Genomic DNA, 19734 nt, shown 5'->3' with positions numbered 1-19734 from the left:
GCCCCCTTGAGGTCGTCTTTGCCCATCATCATGACGCTTGATGATCAAAATCTTTCATCAAGCGTAGGTCTAGGAGCTCTTCATACATGCAAATATTATTGGTTCTGTTGTTATTTCGTAACGCAAGTAGAGATTGATACGTAGAGTAACGAAGGATCTCGAAGGACAACGGAAGGCTTACGGGTACAATTTGCCAGCCCTCCTCTCATTTGGAATTGCTTCGTCATTGGTTTATATTAGTTTACTCTAGGGTGTAAAAGTTTTAAGACGTCTTGATGTCTGACTTGGGTGTCAGCCCGTCACATTATGAAGATGATACTATAGAAGGCAGGGTTTCTTGTTTTCGAACACGAAAAATAATTTATGGGTGTGATTCGTCAAGCATTAAGGTTAAAAAAAATTCACTTGGTTTCGCTAAGGCGTAATTTTTGCCAAGGGGTTATTACCTCGGAAGGTGACAATTCATTTTTCTGGGCGTGACTAAATTGAGTGGCATTTTAAACCATTGTGTGAAGATTATGGAGTCGCATCGTTCACCAAATGACGACCGGCAGATTGGATCGTACCGTTAGATACCCGTAGATCGTCCCGTTGCGTCACGACACAGTCTGAAAAATTTTAGGACTCGGTCAACTGCATCGTCCTACGGTCCACCAATCATATACACGGGGGCGTCGCGACCGGGGGGTGTCACACCCCCAATAGTATCTCAGTAGGAAATTTCAGGTAAAATCCGCTCGGTGGAAGAAATGCTTTAGGTATTTCAGAAAACTTCATGTCATAAAATCAATAAATGATCAAGCAAAGGTAGTTGCTCCGTTGGTTAAATATGATATTCCTTGATATGAATGTAGGCGAACAAACTAATGATTTGAAGATTGCTTGTTGGCAATAAATCTAAAAATCCAGGCCCTCTTTAGGTAAAATTGTGCCTTGTGTCCATTTCTCCTAAAGCTTCTCAGTAGAAGCATCAACTGCAATTCACTATGAGCTCCAGATTTTCTTTAATATTCAAAAGGCATGCTAAGATGGAAAGAGGGATCTAAATTGACAACCAGTGCTGCTTGTTACCTAGCATTAGAAGTAACTGACAACCTGGTATTTTTCAAGACCATGGCGAAATTGTTGTTTTCATCTGCTGTAAAAATTTTTGCAAAAAAACAATAATTTTCAATAGGATTAGGAGGATTGCTTTAGTGAAATTTGCTTCAAAGAGTGCATTTTCCAATTGTTTAATCAGGTAAATTTGTAGTCCACATATGATTCAAATCTATTGAAACTAAATTTCCCCCCGAAATCGAGACTAATTTTTGCATTTCTTTTGATTGACTATTCTAAAACAATTTCTGTATAATGTAAGCCCGGAATTTCACTAAGTTATTTAGGAATGAATAAATATATGAATTCAGCATACTTTGTTTGCAATCAATTTTAACCGAAACTATAATTAATTCTTCAAGTTCGTTATTTGAAAATAGATATGGCTTCTTTCAAAAATTTTATTTATTAAGAAACTTTAATTACAGAAAAAAAACCCCAATTTGAGTCTAAAAATCAAGAACCCTACTAGAATTGGTCATTATACCCTATAAACAAGAACCTATTTATTAAGCCTAAGGAATTTTAAACAGGTTCCTATTTCAAAAATCGTACTAGTACATTACAACTGTGTTTTAAATGTTTTTTCTCAAAGATTGAGAACCCATTTTAAGAACTTAAATAGTCTAACATACTGTTCTCCCGTTTATATATGTAAGAAGCTGTTTAGGCTTACTCCTAAAAATGTAGGCTCTTACTTTCGGTTTGACAGATGACTTTCATCTCTATCACAACCCATATCTCTTTTTAATAAATGACGAAAAAGCATGAATAAAAAAATTGTTTTTTTGTCCAAACTTTTTGTCCTACAAGTACGGGCAGTAGTGTGTTCGTCTCGCAGAATTTCGCGTTTTTCCGAGTGTCATCCATCTCAATGGAATTCGATTCAAACTTTGAATTCAGTATTACCGCCAATTGAGGATGTAAACATGGCGGTTATCAATAATCAGGTGATTTTGGATGACGATTATGATGAAAACTACGAGCCGACCGAGCAAGGTATCATAAAAATTGATTTGTTTGTCTTATCTCAAAGCATTTTTTGGCTCATCAGAGCCACTGTTTAGAGGTATCTTGCTCCAACAGCCTTTCGAGAGGTGGCGATATTAGGCCCAGATAGGTCGATAGGTCCAGCATGATATCATTGTTATCCAACGTTGTTATTTGCATACACATGGGACCTATCAATAGGTCCCATGTGTATGCAAATAACAACGTTAACTCTCAAAACATACAAAGAAGCTATAAAACTTTCGAGAATGCAAAGGTATCCCACGACTGTTTTTTATAATTCAGTTAGCTGCAGCAGATCCAACATCAGATTATTTCCACCACATCATTGGTGTCATCAAGATCAAAACTTAATGTTTAGGTACTGAATCGCAAATGTTTTTCGAAATGCCCATGTATGGACTGGAATGCTCTTTCCTTACAAGGAAGTTTGCCTTTTGTGCATTTGATTTTTATTTTCAATTTGAGTGCGGCTGTATCACTAATCAGTGGGCTTATAGTTACAGAGTACTTTAAATTTTTAAATATGCACCAAGAAGTTAGTAAACATCATTATTGCAAAAGATAAGATTGATTGTTCAGCGGTTTGGTGAAGGCAACAAGAATGCTTGTCAGCAGAAAAAAATTTGCAACCATGATATCCAAGGGATTGCCAGAATGGATCACAATGGGTCAATGTTTACAACATTGATTGAAAACCAAGGGTCCGAGGCACAACAGACACATTCTGTCATGATTATGCTCCATAGTTCTCTTTGGTTTGATTATGACATAAGAACTGGAAAATTGTTCAGCCCAAGAAGTTGAACATGGCTTTAACTAAGGCAGGAATTCAAGCACAACTTAATGGATAGCCTCTATTTTTCCAAAGCATGACTTTTCCATATGAAAATATGATCCATTTGCATAATAAACAAGTTAATTTTGAAAACAAGTTAACTTTGAGGTAACCCTTGAGGTAAATTAACCTCTAGGTCTCCAAAACTCTTTCCTTTGATTCTCATTCTTGAAATGGGTACACAATTTCCAAAAAGGGATGCTAGACTGACTTCAATTTGGTGAGGAAGGGGCAACTACCCCCAGTTCCCCTGATCTAAATCTGTCACTGATGAAAAGTTTGAGCCAAAACAATTATTTAAAAAAAATATTTGTGGAATTATCCAATGAATTCCAGCAGGAACCAAATCTGTTTGAGAGATGCATAATATTTTTTTATACTGGCAATAATAACCTTATTATGTTGCTAATTCTTAAAAAAGTCCAGATTTATTTTATATTAATTAATTGTCTACAAAGATATTGAAATTGATTTTTAGAAATTTATGAATATGCAACTGTGATTGGAATAGACCCAGACAGGGAACCTGATTTGTTATGGATCGCAAGGCAAGGAATTGTTGCTCCATTACCTCCTGATTGGAAACCTTGGTAAGTTTTGATATTCATAGCTAAAAGATACAACCCAAATAGGTGCTAAGTCAAAAAGATTGAAAGTTAAGTTATTGTTGGATGTCTTGATAAAAAATTGTCAATATCTGATATGCTATTTCTAAGCTAAGCATGTCCTTGTTCTCTATAAAATATATCTGGTCATAAAATATACATGTATGTTAGTAAGAGGAACCAATAAATTGTTTTGAAATTTCATTCCTGTTTATTAATGTTGCCTAGGCTATGCATGGTCAGTATTTGACAAAGAATATTAAATAATCCTATGTTCCACTTTTCCTGATATCTGCAACTAATTCAGGCCTAGCAGTGAGCATTTTAGCAGGCGCATGGTACATCTCTCTCCTCGGTAAAGTCAGCCGGGCAATTTTTAAAATCTTGAAAATCATCAATTAAAGTATATGAATAAACAACATTTTTTAACAGCTAAGTTTCCAAAACAAGCTGGCGATTCTCAGACAAAAATAAAACGATAGTTTCATATAATCCCAAATCAACAACATTCAAAATTTGTTCCATTGATGTAGGCTTCAACAGCCCCCTTTGCACTGCCTTTGCAAAGCGGGTTCAAGAAAATAGAAGCTTTAACTTTAGCGCAAAGTTTGCACCAAACGAACATCACCATCTTCTTTCAGTCTATCTCCTAAATTTTTCTTCCAAGAACAGCCCCGTTGTTGATTTTCCAAAATACTCGCCATGTTGAAATGATTCGGGTTTCACGTGTTAGGAATACCCAATTGGCCTTTGAAATGGCATTCTGGTTGAAATAAAACCATTCAAAACCAAGTCAAAACATAGGGGATCAAGTTACTATCAATATTTTAGTTTTACTTTAAGAGGTGTCGAGAAATGAAAAGAAGACCAAGGCGGGCGGTTAACGTGCAAACTGACATTGAGGCGAGCGATGAATAGCTCATCTTGCTTAACCGAGGCCAGCATGGAGGAGCATGCGGGCAATCGCCCGCCTCAAACGGCCAATTGCCTGCCTCAAACGGCCAGGGCTGCTAATTTCAATTTGTTACCAGATTTTTCCATTCTGTTGTTCCAGTTGCATCATCTTAAAAAGTTTTTAGGGGTAGGTTTTGTGATGTTGGCTACTGTTTTAGAATAATAGTTATCAAACTTAAACCATCTTCTGCAATTTTATGATTTATAAGGTTTGTACAAGAGTTTATGCTGCTAATGTCTTGATGAAATTCTATACTTGATTTTACATCTGGTTTTTTATAAGGTCATGTCTAAAAGAATACATTATCAGATGAAACCATTCTTTACTATACATAAAAAATACAAGCCTGTAAAAAGAACTTGAGAGTTGAATCATTCAAAAACAAAACAATATTTACAATGCATTGTTACCTTTTGGACGGTAGACCCTTCATTTTCATTATGAAGAAAACACAAACGTTTGAAAATGTATGTGGGTAGATATGACCTGATCCCTGTTCACAATATCATATCCAAGACCCCAGTTTGTGGTGCTATGGGTGCTCAGTCCCTATCAATGCCAAGAGGAGCCAATTTCTACTTTTACTACCATTTTCTGCAACATCTTGCACACTTCCCAAAGATACTCTCACTCAATTTTATTTAGAGGTGTAAAATAAAGTGCCTCAACATTCTTAGAAGCTCATTTTATGGAGCGCCTTCATTTTGCTTAGAGCGAAGCTTGTGAACTTTGTCTTCATCTATTCATAACACCTGAATTTATTTCCTACATAAAATTGCTTTTACAGTCAAGATGAAAATGGGCAGATATATTACTTCAATTTTTCCACTGGTGAGAGTGAATGGGACCATCCCTGTGATGAGTTTTTCAGATCAATGGTCGAGGAAGAAAGAGCAAAGCCAAGATCTACAAAGAGTGCAAAAACAAAGAAAGGAAAGGATAAGAAAAAAGAGAAAAAAGACAAGAAAGAGAAAATATCACAGGATAAATTAAAAGTAAGCATAGATTATTCTTTCTGTGACCCAGATATATTTTAGATATTAGAAAGCATAGAATTTTGTCTACATTGTTTGAGGTATATATATATATGCAGCCATTCATAAAGTCAGTGGCAGAAATTGAGCTTTTGGAGAACTGAATTTGAGCTTTTCTGAGTCGCTTGTTCAAGTAGCCCTTTTTACATCCCTGGCCAAAATGTCAGATTTTCAAGGTTACTCTTCCAAGTCATACCGAATTGAGAGCAATTGTCCTACAACCTTCAGTTTCTATGACATATTACCATTTTTATGTTCTCAGTTAGAAAAAATTTGTATTGCAATTCAAAAGCTTTCTAGATTTATTAGAAGGATGATTTGAAAATTCAGGTTTATTTGTCCAGAGTGTATCAAGGAAATTCTGTTAAAAAATGGTGACAAGTGTAGATTTGTTTTTAGCAAATATAATGCCCTGCATGAAAATGCTAGCTAGCATCAACAGAATGAAAACTCTGCATGCACAAGAAGGGTCCAATTGGGCAAGTTGATAAGTTATAAACATGCAGCCTAGGCTGTTTGCAATTTAGTTACAGAATTTTAAAAGAAATTATACTCTACAAATGTTATCAAATATCATCAATGAAAATTTATTCTAAAAATTCAGTTTCAAACAGGAGAAACTTGCTAGGCTTTTGACTTATGAAGCCTGTATAACTTTCTAGGTGCTTGTTGAGATGCTTGATCTCGCTCAAGTGCAACAGTTTATTGTTTTCTTGCTTAATGGCTCCTGTGCAACTGGCATGCTTACCAGCAGCTGCCTTGAGAAATTGTTTATGTTTTGTATTTTCATGCAGTTTGATATTAGGTTGGTTTTGAAAGTATAGTCGCAAAGTATCCCAGTTGCACAAGAGCCTTTGAATTGCATTTTTTAGCTTGTATGTTCACTTTTTAGCTTGCAGTTTTTCTTATTTTTTAAAATGACATCTGACTTGCAACTACTTGATCATGTAGATACTATTTTCAAAAATAATATTTGCAGTTTATTTTCTTCATTAATACCAAGAGCATGAGAAAAACATTAGAAACCATGAGCAATTGAAAAACTGGTGTATTTCATTTTGTAGACTGAAAATTTTACAATGTTACACTAAATGCAGTATCCAGAATATAAGCTTTAATCTTTTTTTTAAGTAGAGCCACAGGGAAAGATTCTTGAACTTAATTCTGTCACTGACTTTTAATCTTTTCAGATTCACAGGCTCTAAATATTGTAGTTTAAAGACCTCCCCTCCTTTTGAGTAAAAACATTAAGTCATGTTTAAGGTAGCTTACAAAATCAAGTGATCTTTTTCCAGACATAGTTTAAGTAATTTTTTTATCCTTAATTCTAGGCTCCAAATGATCTCCCAACCCTAAAGAGCGATTTTCAGAATACAGCTGGACTTTCAAGTTTATCAAGTGCTACAGGCCTTGGAAAGACATTAGGCTCACTGAACAACACCCTTGGTTCAACAAGGGACTTAGGATTTAAAGGCCAACTTGGTGACATTGGCACATCTAGCAAACTACAAGGTCTGAATGCTGGAAAGTTTGATGTAAGTTGTTTTTGCATAGTTTTCTTGGAATTTATAACAAGTACAAAATTCAAGATCTGGAGAATCAGTATTTTTTAGATTTCAGAAAATTGTTGAAAAGAAGATATTCACATCTTCTGTTATTTTTTAATTGTTGAACTTTTCGGGAAAAGTAATTTTTGATTGATTTATATAATTAGTTTTCCAAAGTGAACTTGAAAAAGTAAATAATTTTTGAAGGCAAGCCATTTTTTGGCAACTTAAAGTTTCTAAAAGCCCGCTTTTTTAAGACCCCCCCCCCTCAAATATGGTACTTTCAAGAATATTCCTAATACATCTTTTCAACAAACTGCATCAAGTGGAACTGGGTGGAGATTTTGGGTGAAATAACACATGTATAATATGGTGATTCATTGGGAGCAAAGTGTGCTTTCTTTGCTTGAATTAAATAGAGTCATTCACATTTCGTCAAGAAAAAAGCTTTTTTAACAGCTAATCAATGGAAGTAACCTCGGTTACTGATGTTTTTGTCTGCCTGTAAGTCCATGTGACTGTGCTAATTCAAGGATTTACAGTATATACTGATAAATCCTGTTAAGTAAAATTTTCAAGGAAGTTAAGGAAATGATTTAACTTAGCAAATGTCTGAATTATCCAAGGTTCCGCATTTGACTTGAATAAAGTAGGAAAATCCAATTGGAGATCAGTCTAACTTATTGAAAGTCTTCTAGTTATCTAGGGAACACAACTTAACTGGGTTTTGATGTATATGACATAAAAGAGACTGAATGCAGTTGGGATTTTTTGTAAATAAATCCATTCTTTATGTAGCAATCATGTGGGTTTCTGCTCTTGCTTTTGTCTTGCTCTTTGCCTGGGTTGTTTAGTGCAGAGATGGGTTGTGACCGAACCTATGCTGTTTCTCTGTCTTGTAATATAGCCCTAATTTAATTCATCTGTGCATATTCTTATAAATTTGTTTTTGTAGTAGTGTATCAAATGTATTTTGGTTTTTTATTTTTGTATTTTAGGTGAGTTGATGTATTGTCATTCTTAGATATATTTAGATATTATTTTTGTTGAATGATGGTTCTGAAAGTGATATAGTGCTATTCATTTGCGGTTTTGCATCATTTGGTGAACTTCCTGTAAAATGTTTCACCACTTGAGGAGCTGCTGTTTTAAGATATATTTTTGCAACTACTCTTGCTCCCATTTTAAACGGTAAAAATAATTAGCATAACTTCATGTGGAAATTTTATTTTAGCAAAAGTCAGATTCTGGCGTGAAAAAGACTGGGAAAGATTCAATAAATGCCATTGACAGTCTTGCGCTAGGAAGCAGGCTTGGGGAAAAAGTTCATTTCCTCGATGACATTTCTGACATGAGTGAGGTAAAGCTCATTGTTTTGCTTCCTAGAGGCTATGCTGTGGAATTTCTGAATAGGAATGAGAATTACTGGATATCAGAATGATGCGCAAAAATATCCTTAGATGCGCAGAAATTGATGACTGTGAAGAATAGAAATAAGATTTTTTAGTGAAGAATCTCTTCTAGACGTTTTTTATCATGCTAAATGAACATCTCCCTCTAGGTTCTGCAATATATTGTGAGATAAAGGAAACTTTTCATTTTGAGATCATTTTCAGTTATTTCTGATTTTTTCTCATTTCTATGAACTGGCTGTTTACTCGTCTGTGTGCAATCAGACATTTTATTAACTCTATTTAACGTTGGTGCGCCGTTAAACTTTAATTTTCAACAATCAGAAATACAGCCTAGCTTGGAAATTTGCCTTACTTTACTAATTCATTCAAAGACTCTCTTAGATAAACCGATTTTGGTGCCTTTACCATGAAAATTGCGAGTGCGGTGTTCGTTATGCATGCTTTGTGTCTGGGTCATGTCAGTCGCAGCTTTCTGTTCTTTGCCCGCAAGAACCGTTTTAGGCATCCTTAGACACACTTAACATTTATACCGATTTACAAGGACAGGATTCAATATATTTGATTATTTTTGGTGCTGCAATGTTTGCATTTCTCCGTGCTAGCTTATCCTGGAAGCGGCCCTCTGTTGTTATTCCTCCCACCTTTTGCGCATCTAGCAAGGGTCTACTTAAACATTGTACGTCTTTTCTTACAATCACTCGCAATCCAGCCATTTAACCGATATAGGGTTACTACAATCACAGACGTTAACCAGGTGAACTCACAGTCAAAAGGTTTTGTTTTAAGTTTTAATCATTTTTTGCAGTACTCGAATGGCAAACCAAGATTTACCCTAGACTTGGATTCACATGATATTGCCAACATTGGATATGAGGTAAGGCCTAGTATTTTTAATCTACGTGCTAACAAGAAAAACAGGGACATGTTGTCCTATATATGTACACAGTCTAAAAATGTTGACTTGGAAAAACAATACGTTGATACGGAAGGCTGCACCAAAATTTTTCTCTTGGTCAATCCTGAGTAATAACCTTTAATAACCTACTTAAAGCAGCTTTTGGTAAAAAAACAGAGTATTAATTTCAAAAGACACGGAAAAGCGGCAACTTTGCGCATCCTTCCAAAGTTTTTTCTCACCCGACACTCTGCGGAGGATAATACCTCAGATTATGTAAAAAAAGCGAAAGGACTTTTGTATCCAGGTGCAGATCGAAAGAAACGCGAGAGAAAGAATGGCGCGTTTGTTTGGTTCTCTGTTTTTCATCAATCGGTGACCGCTGATTCCATTCGTAGTTAAAGATTTCAAAAGAGAAAACAAACTCTTTCTAATTCGCAAACCACGACTTCACCATGTAGTCAAATGCCAAAATGCCTAAATGAGCATATGCGGTTTTGAAAAGCTTCAATGTCGACTTTTAACAACCTGCAATTTGTTATTTCGGTCTTCCGAATTACTGTGAATGTTAAGGAGACTGAGTCCTATATCGAAACGTATACTTGAATAGATTAATTGTAACCCCATCTTCAACCGACCAATTAAGCCCAAACGAAATCTCCAAGTAAGAGAAGCAAGTCATTTCTATATTTATCATTCCTTTTCAACTACAACAATGCTCTTGTTACTATCTATAATAGATAATCTTTTAATGTTAATTTGAACCGTAAACATAGCACAATTGGCAAATTTTTGATAATATTATACCTCTGTAGGCGCCATAATATGTTCAAACGAAGTAAAGAGAAATTTTACAAAATTAAATAAGATAACTTTTACGTTATTTGTTAAATTTTTGTTTCCATTTGATCCATTCATTTGATCCAAAATTTGCTTAAAGAACCTTTCCCTACCCTCGTGGCAAGTATCCCTTGATTCCGCCAGTCGATGGTGGAAGTTTCTGGTTTGCACATTCTGGTCTGCCCTCAGTGACCCATCTATTGGTATATGCAGTGGCTTCAGAAACGCAAGAGAAATGCTTCTCTTCCAAGTCTGACCTTACAAACCTTGAAAGGGACTGGCCAGACACAGACAAAGTAGCTTTTAAAAGGAGCCCTAACTCATGCTATCTAGGGCTGAATGGCTTCTAAATTTCCCCATTTTCTTTATAAGCTAATTACTTTGTTTGTAACATATAAAGAAAGAAATGATAATTGCTCTTCATACAAGTAACAATTCTAATTGAATTGGATTTTCTTTTAGGAATCCGAGTTGTCTGAAAGCGCTGGGCGTCCTCCATCACCCGGGATAAAAGATGATCATTTTGATGAAGATGATGACGACGATGACCTGGTATGGGCTAGTGAAACAATCTTTTTTATCTATCCATTTTCATAAACAGTTGGTTTTATCTATCAGAGGAAAATTCTTTTAACAAGGTTCTCGGCTTGTAGCCACCTAAAAGGAAGGTTAAGGGCCTGTTTAATAGGAGGTATGGTAACTGTAAGTGGGCTCAACTCCAGTATATTCATTCAAGTTTACTTCCCATAGTCGTATACAAGCTTGCCAGGGTAACCCTACCTCTAAGGCTACCCTAGTTTAGAGGGAAAGTTACTCTAGCAGCTGTTATGGAAAACTTTCCTGCAAGGTTGGCAGGGTTACGCTAGCTGTGAAATTGTGCTTAAAAACACAAACTATCGTTGATTGTACTGCTATGGTACCCTGCTTCTTTGTAAACACGCCTATATAAGTTTTTTCGGAAACTTTTAATATTTCTCGAAGTATACTTGATGTTTTAATTAGCATTTCTATTGGTTGGAGTTATCTTATCAGTTTCATTAGAGTTCCTCTTAGCTTTGTTCCAGTCTGATTTTGGGGAACTACATAGATCTTGCACTTGGTAATATTGTGAACAGTGCCTTAAAGACCTTGGTTCTCAAACATACTTGCAGAGTTTGTTTTTTATTTAAAACCCATTAGGAAGCAACTTTTGTTTCACCACGCTGAAAATAGAAAGCTGACTTTAATTGAAGAAATTTTGTGTGTTTAAAGCTAAAATGTGTCCGGCTGTACAATTGACATTAAACGGCGCCAAATGTTGATTGGATTGCATTATTCATCGGATATATTGTCGTTTTTCTTAATTTTGAAGAGCCTTAATTATGTCTTATTTTCGCTGTTTTGCTTAAGTTTACAAATCTTGCATTTAAACATGGCAGAGCAAGTGTTATTGTTCCTAATGATAAACGAAAGTTAAATTGTTTGTTCGTCTAAACATGAAATTAAGTTTCTTGGTGCTTGTTACTGCTGTACTTGTTATTGAATAACTTTTTAAATACGTAAGGTTGTAAGAAATGATAAAATTGGAAACAATTAAGCCTTGCATATATAAATAAGGATTTTCGTTTATTGAGGTGAAAATTTATATTCAATATGATAACACTTAGTTTTTGTTATATTTCTTGCTGCAGGATTTTGGGATCAGTTCGGGACTTGTTGCTCGTCTCGAAGGAATGGAAATTGAGAACCTTAAGCCTGTCGCCGCAACCAACGATGTTCGTTCATTTTATCAATTTTTTCTATCTTCTAAAGTGCTGATTTTTCAATACAAAATCAATTTAATCATTTTCTCACCATATCAGTTCATTTTATATATATGAATATAGCAATGTAGTCAAAATATTTCAGAAAAATTTTGTTTCTAAATTTTTTCATTTTGTTTTTGGGACTTTTTTTATCTTTTTGCATTTGCAATTTTGCAATTGATTTTTGTATTCTTTCCGCCAAACTTTGCTATTTTCCCTTTTTCTTCTTTCTCTTCTACTTCTTCTTCCTCTTCTTCTTCTTCATTTTCTTCTTCTAAGGCATTGTCAATCATGCTTTTCCGAAATTAAGTCTCTTGTCGTGTTTGGCTGAGTTTATTTTCATTTGTCTCTGCAGAGTTTAAAGAGTGATCCAGTCAAAAAACCTTCGACACATATATCAGAAAATGATAGTAACAAAAAATTGTTTGACACAAAGAAGGACACTTCTGCACTTGCTGCAATTAATTCACGCAGTTTTGAAGTCGAATCTAAAAGGTAAGTTAATTTTCAATGTTTACCGGAAGTAAGGAAATTCACCTCAGTGGACGAATGTTTATGGTACCCCCCTTTAGTGAATTTTTAAGTATTTCACCAATCACATTACTTAATCACATTATTCTTAAAGATGACTCCTTGACAATCACAAGTATTTTGACGACTCCTTCAAAGAAAATTGCCTCTACGTTTTTGAAAAGTTTGCCATGAAATTGTATTTGCTGCAAAAGATAACTAACAGTGTATTCTAAATACTTTCACTTTTAGAATTGTTTTCTGGAATAATTTTCTCTTGATCACTTATCGTAGGCTGGAGCAAGAAAACGAAAAAAAGCTAGAAATTCTAAAAAGAGGTTTAGAGGAAGAAGTAGAGAATCTGAAGAAAAAGTTGATCACAGAAAAGGAGACTAGGGTGAAAGAACTGGAGGAAAAGTTTAAAAAGGACGAGGAATTTGAGAGGTCTAAACTAAAGAAACAAAATGAAGTTGTATTAAAGACGCTGAGGGCTCAAGCAAGCGAAGAAAACCTCGATGCAGAGGCAAAAATACAAGAGGAAAAGCAAGATTTTATCAGAAAAATTAAAAGTGAGGTACAAAGAGAAAAAGATAGAGAAGAGAAGAGATTAAAAGAAGAGAACGATGCAGAATTAAAAAAGTAAGTCATCAATATTGTGCTGATAAAACTTGAACTGGCTCTGGCAAAGGTGGATTGTTCCAAAACGATGGCATATTTTCCGTAGCGCATTTTTTTCATAGCAGGCTTTTTGTATTGCCCTACATTAATAAAATCATTTTTTAAAATGGTTTCCTTCTAATTATTTCTTGTTTTTCTTTCATTTTTTTAAGCTGCATTTTGAAAACTAACATTTCAATTGTAAATAAAACATGAACCAGATATAGTCAAGATGTTACTTAGTATTTCTTGAAAAAGGCCACTTACAATTTCTCTGAAAATCAGAGCAGTGCCACTTTTTTAAGTATCCTTTCTGTTCAGTAAGGTCTTTTATATGTTTCTTGTAAATGCTTTGAAATCCTACGATTGCTTGCTAGACTGCGTGATGAAATGGAGTCAAAGTTTGAGAGTGAAAATGAAAAACTAGAAGCAGAAAATGACGAGAAGGTTCATGCCCTGAAAAACAGATTGAAAGCAGAGTTTGATAGTTTAGAAGAAGATTTAAAGGAAAAGCATGAAGATGAATTGGAAGAGTTCAAGCAGAAACTGGAAAAAGAAAGAGAATTGGTAAGTAAAATTCTTTTTAAAAAACAGTGCAGCAACACTTTAGGTAAAACAATCGACACGTTGATTGAAAAAGAAGAAAGACTGAAAGTTTGTGGTGAATTCTTTAGTGAGGAACTTGATAACTTGGTTAGTTTTGAAGTTTGAAGTTTGGAAGTCTGAAGATTGAAGTTTGGAAGAAAGACTGAAAGTTTGTGGTGAATTCTTTAGTGAGGAACTTGATAACTTGGTTAGTTTTGAAGTTTGAAGTTTGGAAGTCTGAAGATTGAAGTTTGGAAGAAAGACTGATAGTTTGTGGTGAATTCTTTAGTGAGGAACTTGATAACTTGGTTAGTTTTGAAGTTTGATGTCTGTTAGTTTTGAAGTTTGATGTTTGATGTTTGGAACGTTAAAATGTATCAAACAGATTACTTCTTGTTTTTTGCTATCTTTCTTTTTCAATTGCACTTGAGACTTTTCTTTGTTGCTATCTGTTCTCCGCTGTTTTATTTTTGCTTTTGACATTATTACTGTTGTTTTTTTCTTATATGAAGCGATATTTTTGCACCCTTTCATATACATTTTGCAATTCAAAACTATTTGGCTGTAGTTGAACTCGAATTCACTAGGAACCAACCTCCTTTAGGGACTCCCTTTAAGATATCTTTGCTCGGCCCTTTGCATTAATTGTCGGTAAACATTAAACAAAAAACCTATTTGAATGCCAATAACTTACCTTATAAGCGATTTTAATGTTTTTGACATAAATTTTCAAGGCAATTGAAGAGCTACAACAAGAGCACGAGTACACTTTGCAGCAGCTTCGATCTGAGCTTGCGGAGGAGCGGGAAGAGGTTTGTCAGTTACATATTAAATCATTTTTCTCTTCTTTTCAAGTTAGAAGTTAAATATGCCTGTTAATTCCCATGTCTTAGTAATAAAGAGGTGGTCATAAACTTCGTGACACTCCAAAATTATAACACAGCGGATTTACATGACAAGCCATTTAGCAAGACACTACAAGACGAATCAGGAATATTTAGCTTTTAAAATAATGGTAAAACTGACAATGGTTGTGGGTGCAGTAAGCACAATGTATTAATGATACCCAATGGAAGGTACGAAATATCATTTTTACAAGGCAAAGTTTTAAAGGACTGGATATGGATAGTATTTTAAATATCTTCATAAGAGGAAGAGTTGCCTGTCTTTAATGAAACATAAAGGTATTTTGTTTGCATCCTTAATGAACAGATCTTCATAAAAGGAAAAGTTGCCTGTCTTTAATGAAACGTAAAGTTGTTTTGTTTGCATCCTTTATGAACAGAAATCATGCGACCAGATACTCTTTTAAATATCTTCATAAGAGGAAGAGTTGCCTGTCTTTAATGAAACGTGAAGGTGTTTACTGAAAAGCACAGTTGAAAACAACTCCGTAACTTTTGATCATACTTGTTGTTGTTGTCTTCTGATTCTGGCAACATATTATAATTTATGTTAATCGTGTGTTAATTTATGCTGCCACTCGGTATAAGTTATGCTGTTTAGAGCTTGCTGCGAGCTCATTCATGCCATTCAAAAATTTTATTTAAACAGCTGGAATTTCAGAAGAAAAGCGAAAGTCGGCTAGAGTCCTTACACAAAGATGTTGAAGATAAGGTTGGTGAATAAAAGAAATTTATTGTTATTAGGCAGGGAATTTTGATGTGTTATTTCAAAACGCAACGTTGTTTGCATATTTGCTTGTTCTAATTTCTTAGATTTTCTATTAATTTTTCAAATACTGAGTGAAAGTGAATTAATGTTTTCTTATGATTTACGCCCGTGCGTCATTAAGGTAGATTATAAGAATTTCACTTTGTTGAAAAAACAGAAATTTTCTTCTGCTTCCCAAAATGTACTTACAGACCGATCCGCCGCTAATTGAAGCCAAAACTTCTCTACTTTCCTTCTTTCGTCAGAAAATCAAAAATTTGTCCGTTGGTATTTTGGGCAGCTTTACTGCAGCAGCCTTCCATCTTTGTACTCGAGGAATTTGCATCCCTTCCCCCCACTTCACTCTGTCCTTATCATAAAGTTGCATTGGAATTAGGGGGGGGGGGTAGATGTTGGAATTTACATGCTTGGTACCCGACACGTGTTTAGAATATTTTCGACTTAAAAATTCTTGGGGATTCTCTGGAGCTTAATTGAATTTCCAAAGCAGATGCTTACAAGAATTAAAACGCTCGCTTTATAGCTCTCCAGAAATGTACGGATTTACTTTTTTATTTCATTTGATTTTTGCACAGGGCTGAATGAATATATATATATTTATGATAAGGAATGGGACAACAAAAGAGTCTGATTAGGAATTGATATGCAGTTATATAAGGACTAGTAACTGTTGGATTTTTTGTAAATGACTAGGCAGATATTAAATTGAAACCCGTCGCCCCCTGATCCTGATTTTTATTTTGTTGAGCCTTACTGCTCGTTTCAGGAAATTCTTTTGGAGCAAAGGAGGAAGGAATATCAAGAAGCCATAGACGAATTGATGAAAGAGGTGTTTATTTCAAGTTTCATCTGAAATGATAAGATTATATGGTAATTGTTTTTTTCAAGGAAGAAGTTGTTTTGTCATGTATTGTTTTTTATATCATCAACCACCAATTTGCCTTGTGTTCTCAATTATTTTGATGAATTCACCTTTTTCTTGTATTTCGTAGAAACAAGACGAGGTAGCTTCCAAGAAAACTAAACTGGAGGAAGAATACCAAAAAGAACTGGTTGGTTTTGATTGATTTTATAATTTACTGACTGAGTTAGTTGCTGAAGAGAAATTTTACCCATGTTGCAAAGTCGGGGAGGGCGGATATCAAAGACTCATAATAAAAGATTTTGCGAAAAAGTGGAGAGGGTATGTTCCACCTGCCCTTCTTTGTTGGAGGCCTGGAGCAATTAACACCAGAAAGAAGTCTTTTTCAATCTTTCTGTATCTTGCTTTTGTGCTTTTTTCAGCAAAACTAACAAGAATTCATCAATTCATTTGCAACAGCTCGACGTGATCCGTTAGTTTTCTAAATCCCATTTTTCTCCTAGCTTTTATTTGTAGCTTTGCAAAAATCACTGTTTTCTGTAATTAAAATAGCTCAGAAATGCATATATGTTTTGGTACCTAGCTTCCAAAGGTAGTTTTTAGGACACTGACAAGCTATGCTTATCGAGAAGTATCCTGGCTCTTCCTCTCGATGTGACCACACCTCCTAATTCCTATGCCTGGAATTGCAGAGAGCTGGCGACTCTCCTCACTCTGGGTGAAAATTTGGTCATGCAAGGGACTCGAACCACAGGCCCTTGGGTCTGTAGTCAGCGACCCTAACCACTCCCCGCATCCTCGTACATATAGCTGAAAATGACTACATTAGAGAATTTTTTATTCAGAGAGTAACATCGATAAGAACAAGAGTTGTTGCAACTAAAAGACTGCAGCGATCGAGGATAGTGACCTACGCTGCTTACATGGACTAGTAGTCTATTCTTTTAGTCAGCTTAGGTTTAAAAAAAGACTTTCAGTTTTGTTAGAATGTCACCTACTTTAATCATCGACAGATAAGCAAAACCTGCAGTAATAATGGACTGATACGATGAGAAGTCAGGATGAAAATCTTCACAATAAACATTAAGTTTTATGATTTAAAAAGTCTTTGAAAATCACTGTTTACCGTTCTGTCATAAAGTGCTCGACACCTCGAACCGTCCTGTTTTATACAACAAATAGCGTAAAAAAGAATTTGATGTCAAGAAGGTTGTAAAATTCTTGACCACTGCCCCTTCTACATGTCATTGATTCCAGAAAAAAGTGGTCGCTGCTCCTTTTCACTGCTATTTTTGCCAGTATCTATTATATATTTTTGCTTTGTTACTATTGTTCGAAAACTACGACACTCGCTGACAAGAGTTGAATTTGTCCTTTCAGGAAGATCTAACTAAAGCGTGGGAAGAAAGGATAAGAAAAGCAAAAGAAGACTTTGAGAATGAGGTAACCACTGTTAGTTGATAATCGAACAAATGCCTCTTTTTAGAAACAGTTTGTAGTATTAAAGAAGACAAATCTTTAATGAGATAGGAAATGCCAAAATATTTTCTGCAGGATGCTTTCTACTTTATTGTCCTTCTGGCTATGTTCATTTGTTTCTTATTGGCACCCAAAAGGACCTTTATCTTATCGATAGACTTTGCTCACCGAGTAGTGCTCTGTTCTTTCCTCGTTAATCCTTGATTGCTGTGTCTGGGATCTCTGATGAATGGTGACTGCCTTTGCTCAGTCAGTTCCATCGGGGCGGGTATCCGAATCCCTAGCCAAGCAGACTGAAGGTGGCCACAGAGGTTTATGTAAAACTCAGATAATTTTGATTAATTTAACTGGCAATGGATATCCAATTGACACAAAATCTGTAATGACATATTGTTGCAGGAACAAGAGCTGAGAGAACAAGAATCAAGTGTATCCGAGAACATTGCAGAACTGCAGCGTGAGGTATGCTTTACCTTATGTTAATACAGCTGGTACTATTATGATTATTGGCACGGTAGTGATGTTTGCTTCTAAAGCAATATGTCTGTATAAAGGAGGAACGTAAAGTACTTTTCCTAATGGCTGAAATTTATCGACATTATTAGCATAAATTGGAATAAATCATTCTTAGATCTTCATACATTATGTTGCAATAAATATAAGAATCACAATTCTAGCAAAGTGATTCTTACATTCATTATATGATTCATTGTATTAAGCGGGGGTAGGGGATGTGGGGTTAGGGGGGTGGTGGGGAGGTGGGGGTATAAGGATGTACTGCCTCTACTAGCTAATCTTGATTAGAGAGATACTTAAGAACCTTTCCGAAATTCTAGAAGCTTCCAACAAAGTATTACAAAAACTGATTTACATCAACGTAACTACTGTAAAGCCAGTCTTTATAATGGATATACCATCTTGCAATCGCAGCCTCCAGGAAAAATTTTCTGAAGGACTTTAAGGCATCTATTGATGGGATTGTTTATGTATGCTTAAATTTCTTTGTTACTCCGTCTGAAGATATCTTTTAATATTTTAGAGAGAGCTGATCCAGCTTGAAATTCAAAGGGCAAAAGAAGAGCTTGAAAAGATTTCTGCTGAGGTATGTCGAAAATATTCCGTTACGATATATGGATAGTGGGAAGCTCGTTACTGTCGCGTAGGATTTATAAAATTATTTTTCTGTATTCCTTAATAAATCAGTCTCCGTCCTACCATAGCGTACCGCAAAGTTGTCAGCCAGTGAGCAAGAATTTCATGAAAAATTATCGACCGAGGTTTTAGAACTTAAGAAGGACATACAATCAGAAAATGAAAACCTGGAGCAACTGAGATCTGAGATTGCCCTTGCGGAGAAAAAGAAGCTAGCCGAAAAGGGGACCCTAGATGGACTGGAAAAAGAAATTATGGAGCGGAAAGATGTTTTGGATAAGTTAGAAAGGTGGGTTATGGCTAGAAAGAAAAGGTTTGATGAATTTTTTATATTTATTCATATGTCTGAGAAGTTTAAAACATTGGAGCAACAGATGATAAGCTTAGATTCTATTTTTTTGTGGACAAAACCCTTCTTTGGCTACGCCCCTGCAAATCATTTATAATGGAGGTTGCTAATTTCTTTTTGTTGAATCTCGTTGATGTTTTGTCCATCAAGTTCTTGGTTTCTCTTAACCCCTGCTTGGTTGTTTTGATAGTGATAAATTGAGTGCAGAAAAAGAACTGAAGATCGTTTTAGAGAAGAAGAAGCAGCTTGACTCAGAAATCGGGTAGGTACTGGTTTATATCTGGTATCTGGATAAATATTCATAGTTGTTTTTTGTGTGGCAGAAAAGGCTATGTTCGCAATAAGTGGCGAAGAAAAAAAACCTAAACACAGCTGAAGATATTTTTAAAATTTGAGTTTTGGGTCAGTTTACATGGTATATGATCTATATGTTGCGAAATTTGT

At 35.2% G+C, this 19734-nt stretch overlaps 1 protein-coding gene across 2 annotated transcripts in view; it reads left to right on the top strand.

Moving 5' to 3' along the window:
- The first annotated feature begins 1966 nt into the window (after positions 1-1966).
- LOC135684126 (uncharacterized) overlaps positions 1967-19734 on the top strand; it is a 30543-nt gene continuing 12775 nt past the window's right edge. For both annotated transcript variants that reach the window (XM_065199533.2, XM_065199532.2), the window contains exons 1-20: positions 1967-2097; positions 3426-3537; positions 5295-5502; positions 6873-7076; positions 8323-8448; positions 9309-9377; positions 10701-10790; positions 11909-11992; positions 12378-12517; positions 12827-13171; positions 13567-13756; positions 14509-14586; positions 15329-15391; positions 16215-16277; positions 16441-16500; positions 17691-17753; positions 18189-18251; positions 18829-18891; positions 19010-19230; positions 19481-19552. In XM_065199533.2, coding sequence (XP_065055605.2) covers positions 2028-2097; positions 3426-3537; positions 5295-5502; positions 6873-7076; positions 8323-8448; positions 9309-9377; positions 10701-10790; positions 11909-11992; positions 12378-12517; positions 12827-13171; positions 13567-13756; positions 14509-14586; positions 15329-15391; positions 16215-16277; positions 16441-16500; positions 17691-17753; positions 18189-18251; positions 18829-18891; positions 19010-19230; positions 19481-19552 — 2384 coding nt within the window. In that variant the 5' untranslated portion in view covers positions 1967-2027. The remainder of the gene's footprint in view (positions 2098-3425; positions 3538-5294; positions 5503-6872; positions 7077-8322; positions 8449-9308; positions 9378-10700; positions 10791-11908; positions 11993-12377; positions 12518-12826; positions 13172-13566; positions 13757-14508; positions 14587-15328; positions 15392-16214; positions 16278-16440; positions 16501-17690; positions 17754-18188; positions 18252-18828; positions 18892-19009; positions 19231-19480; positions 19553-19734) is intronic.

This window comes from Rhopilema esculentum, chromosome 21, assembly GCF_057945365.1.
Source record: "Rhopilema esculentum isolate cy_ngs chromosome 21, ASM5794536v1, whole genome shotgun sequence".
Taxonomy (NCBI): domain Eukaryota; kingdom Metazoa; phylum Cnidaria; class Scyphozoa; order Rhizostomeae; family Rhizostomatidae; genus Rhopilema; species Rhopilema esculentum.
This window is presented reverse-complemented; position numbering and strand designations above follow the sequence as displayed.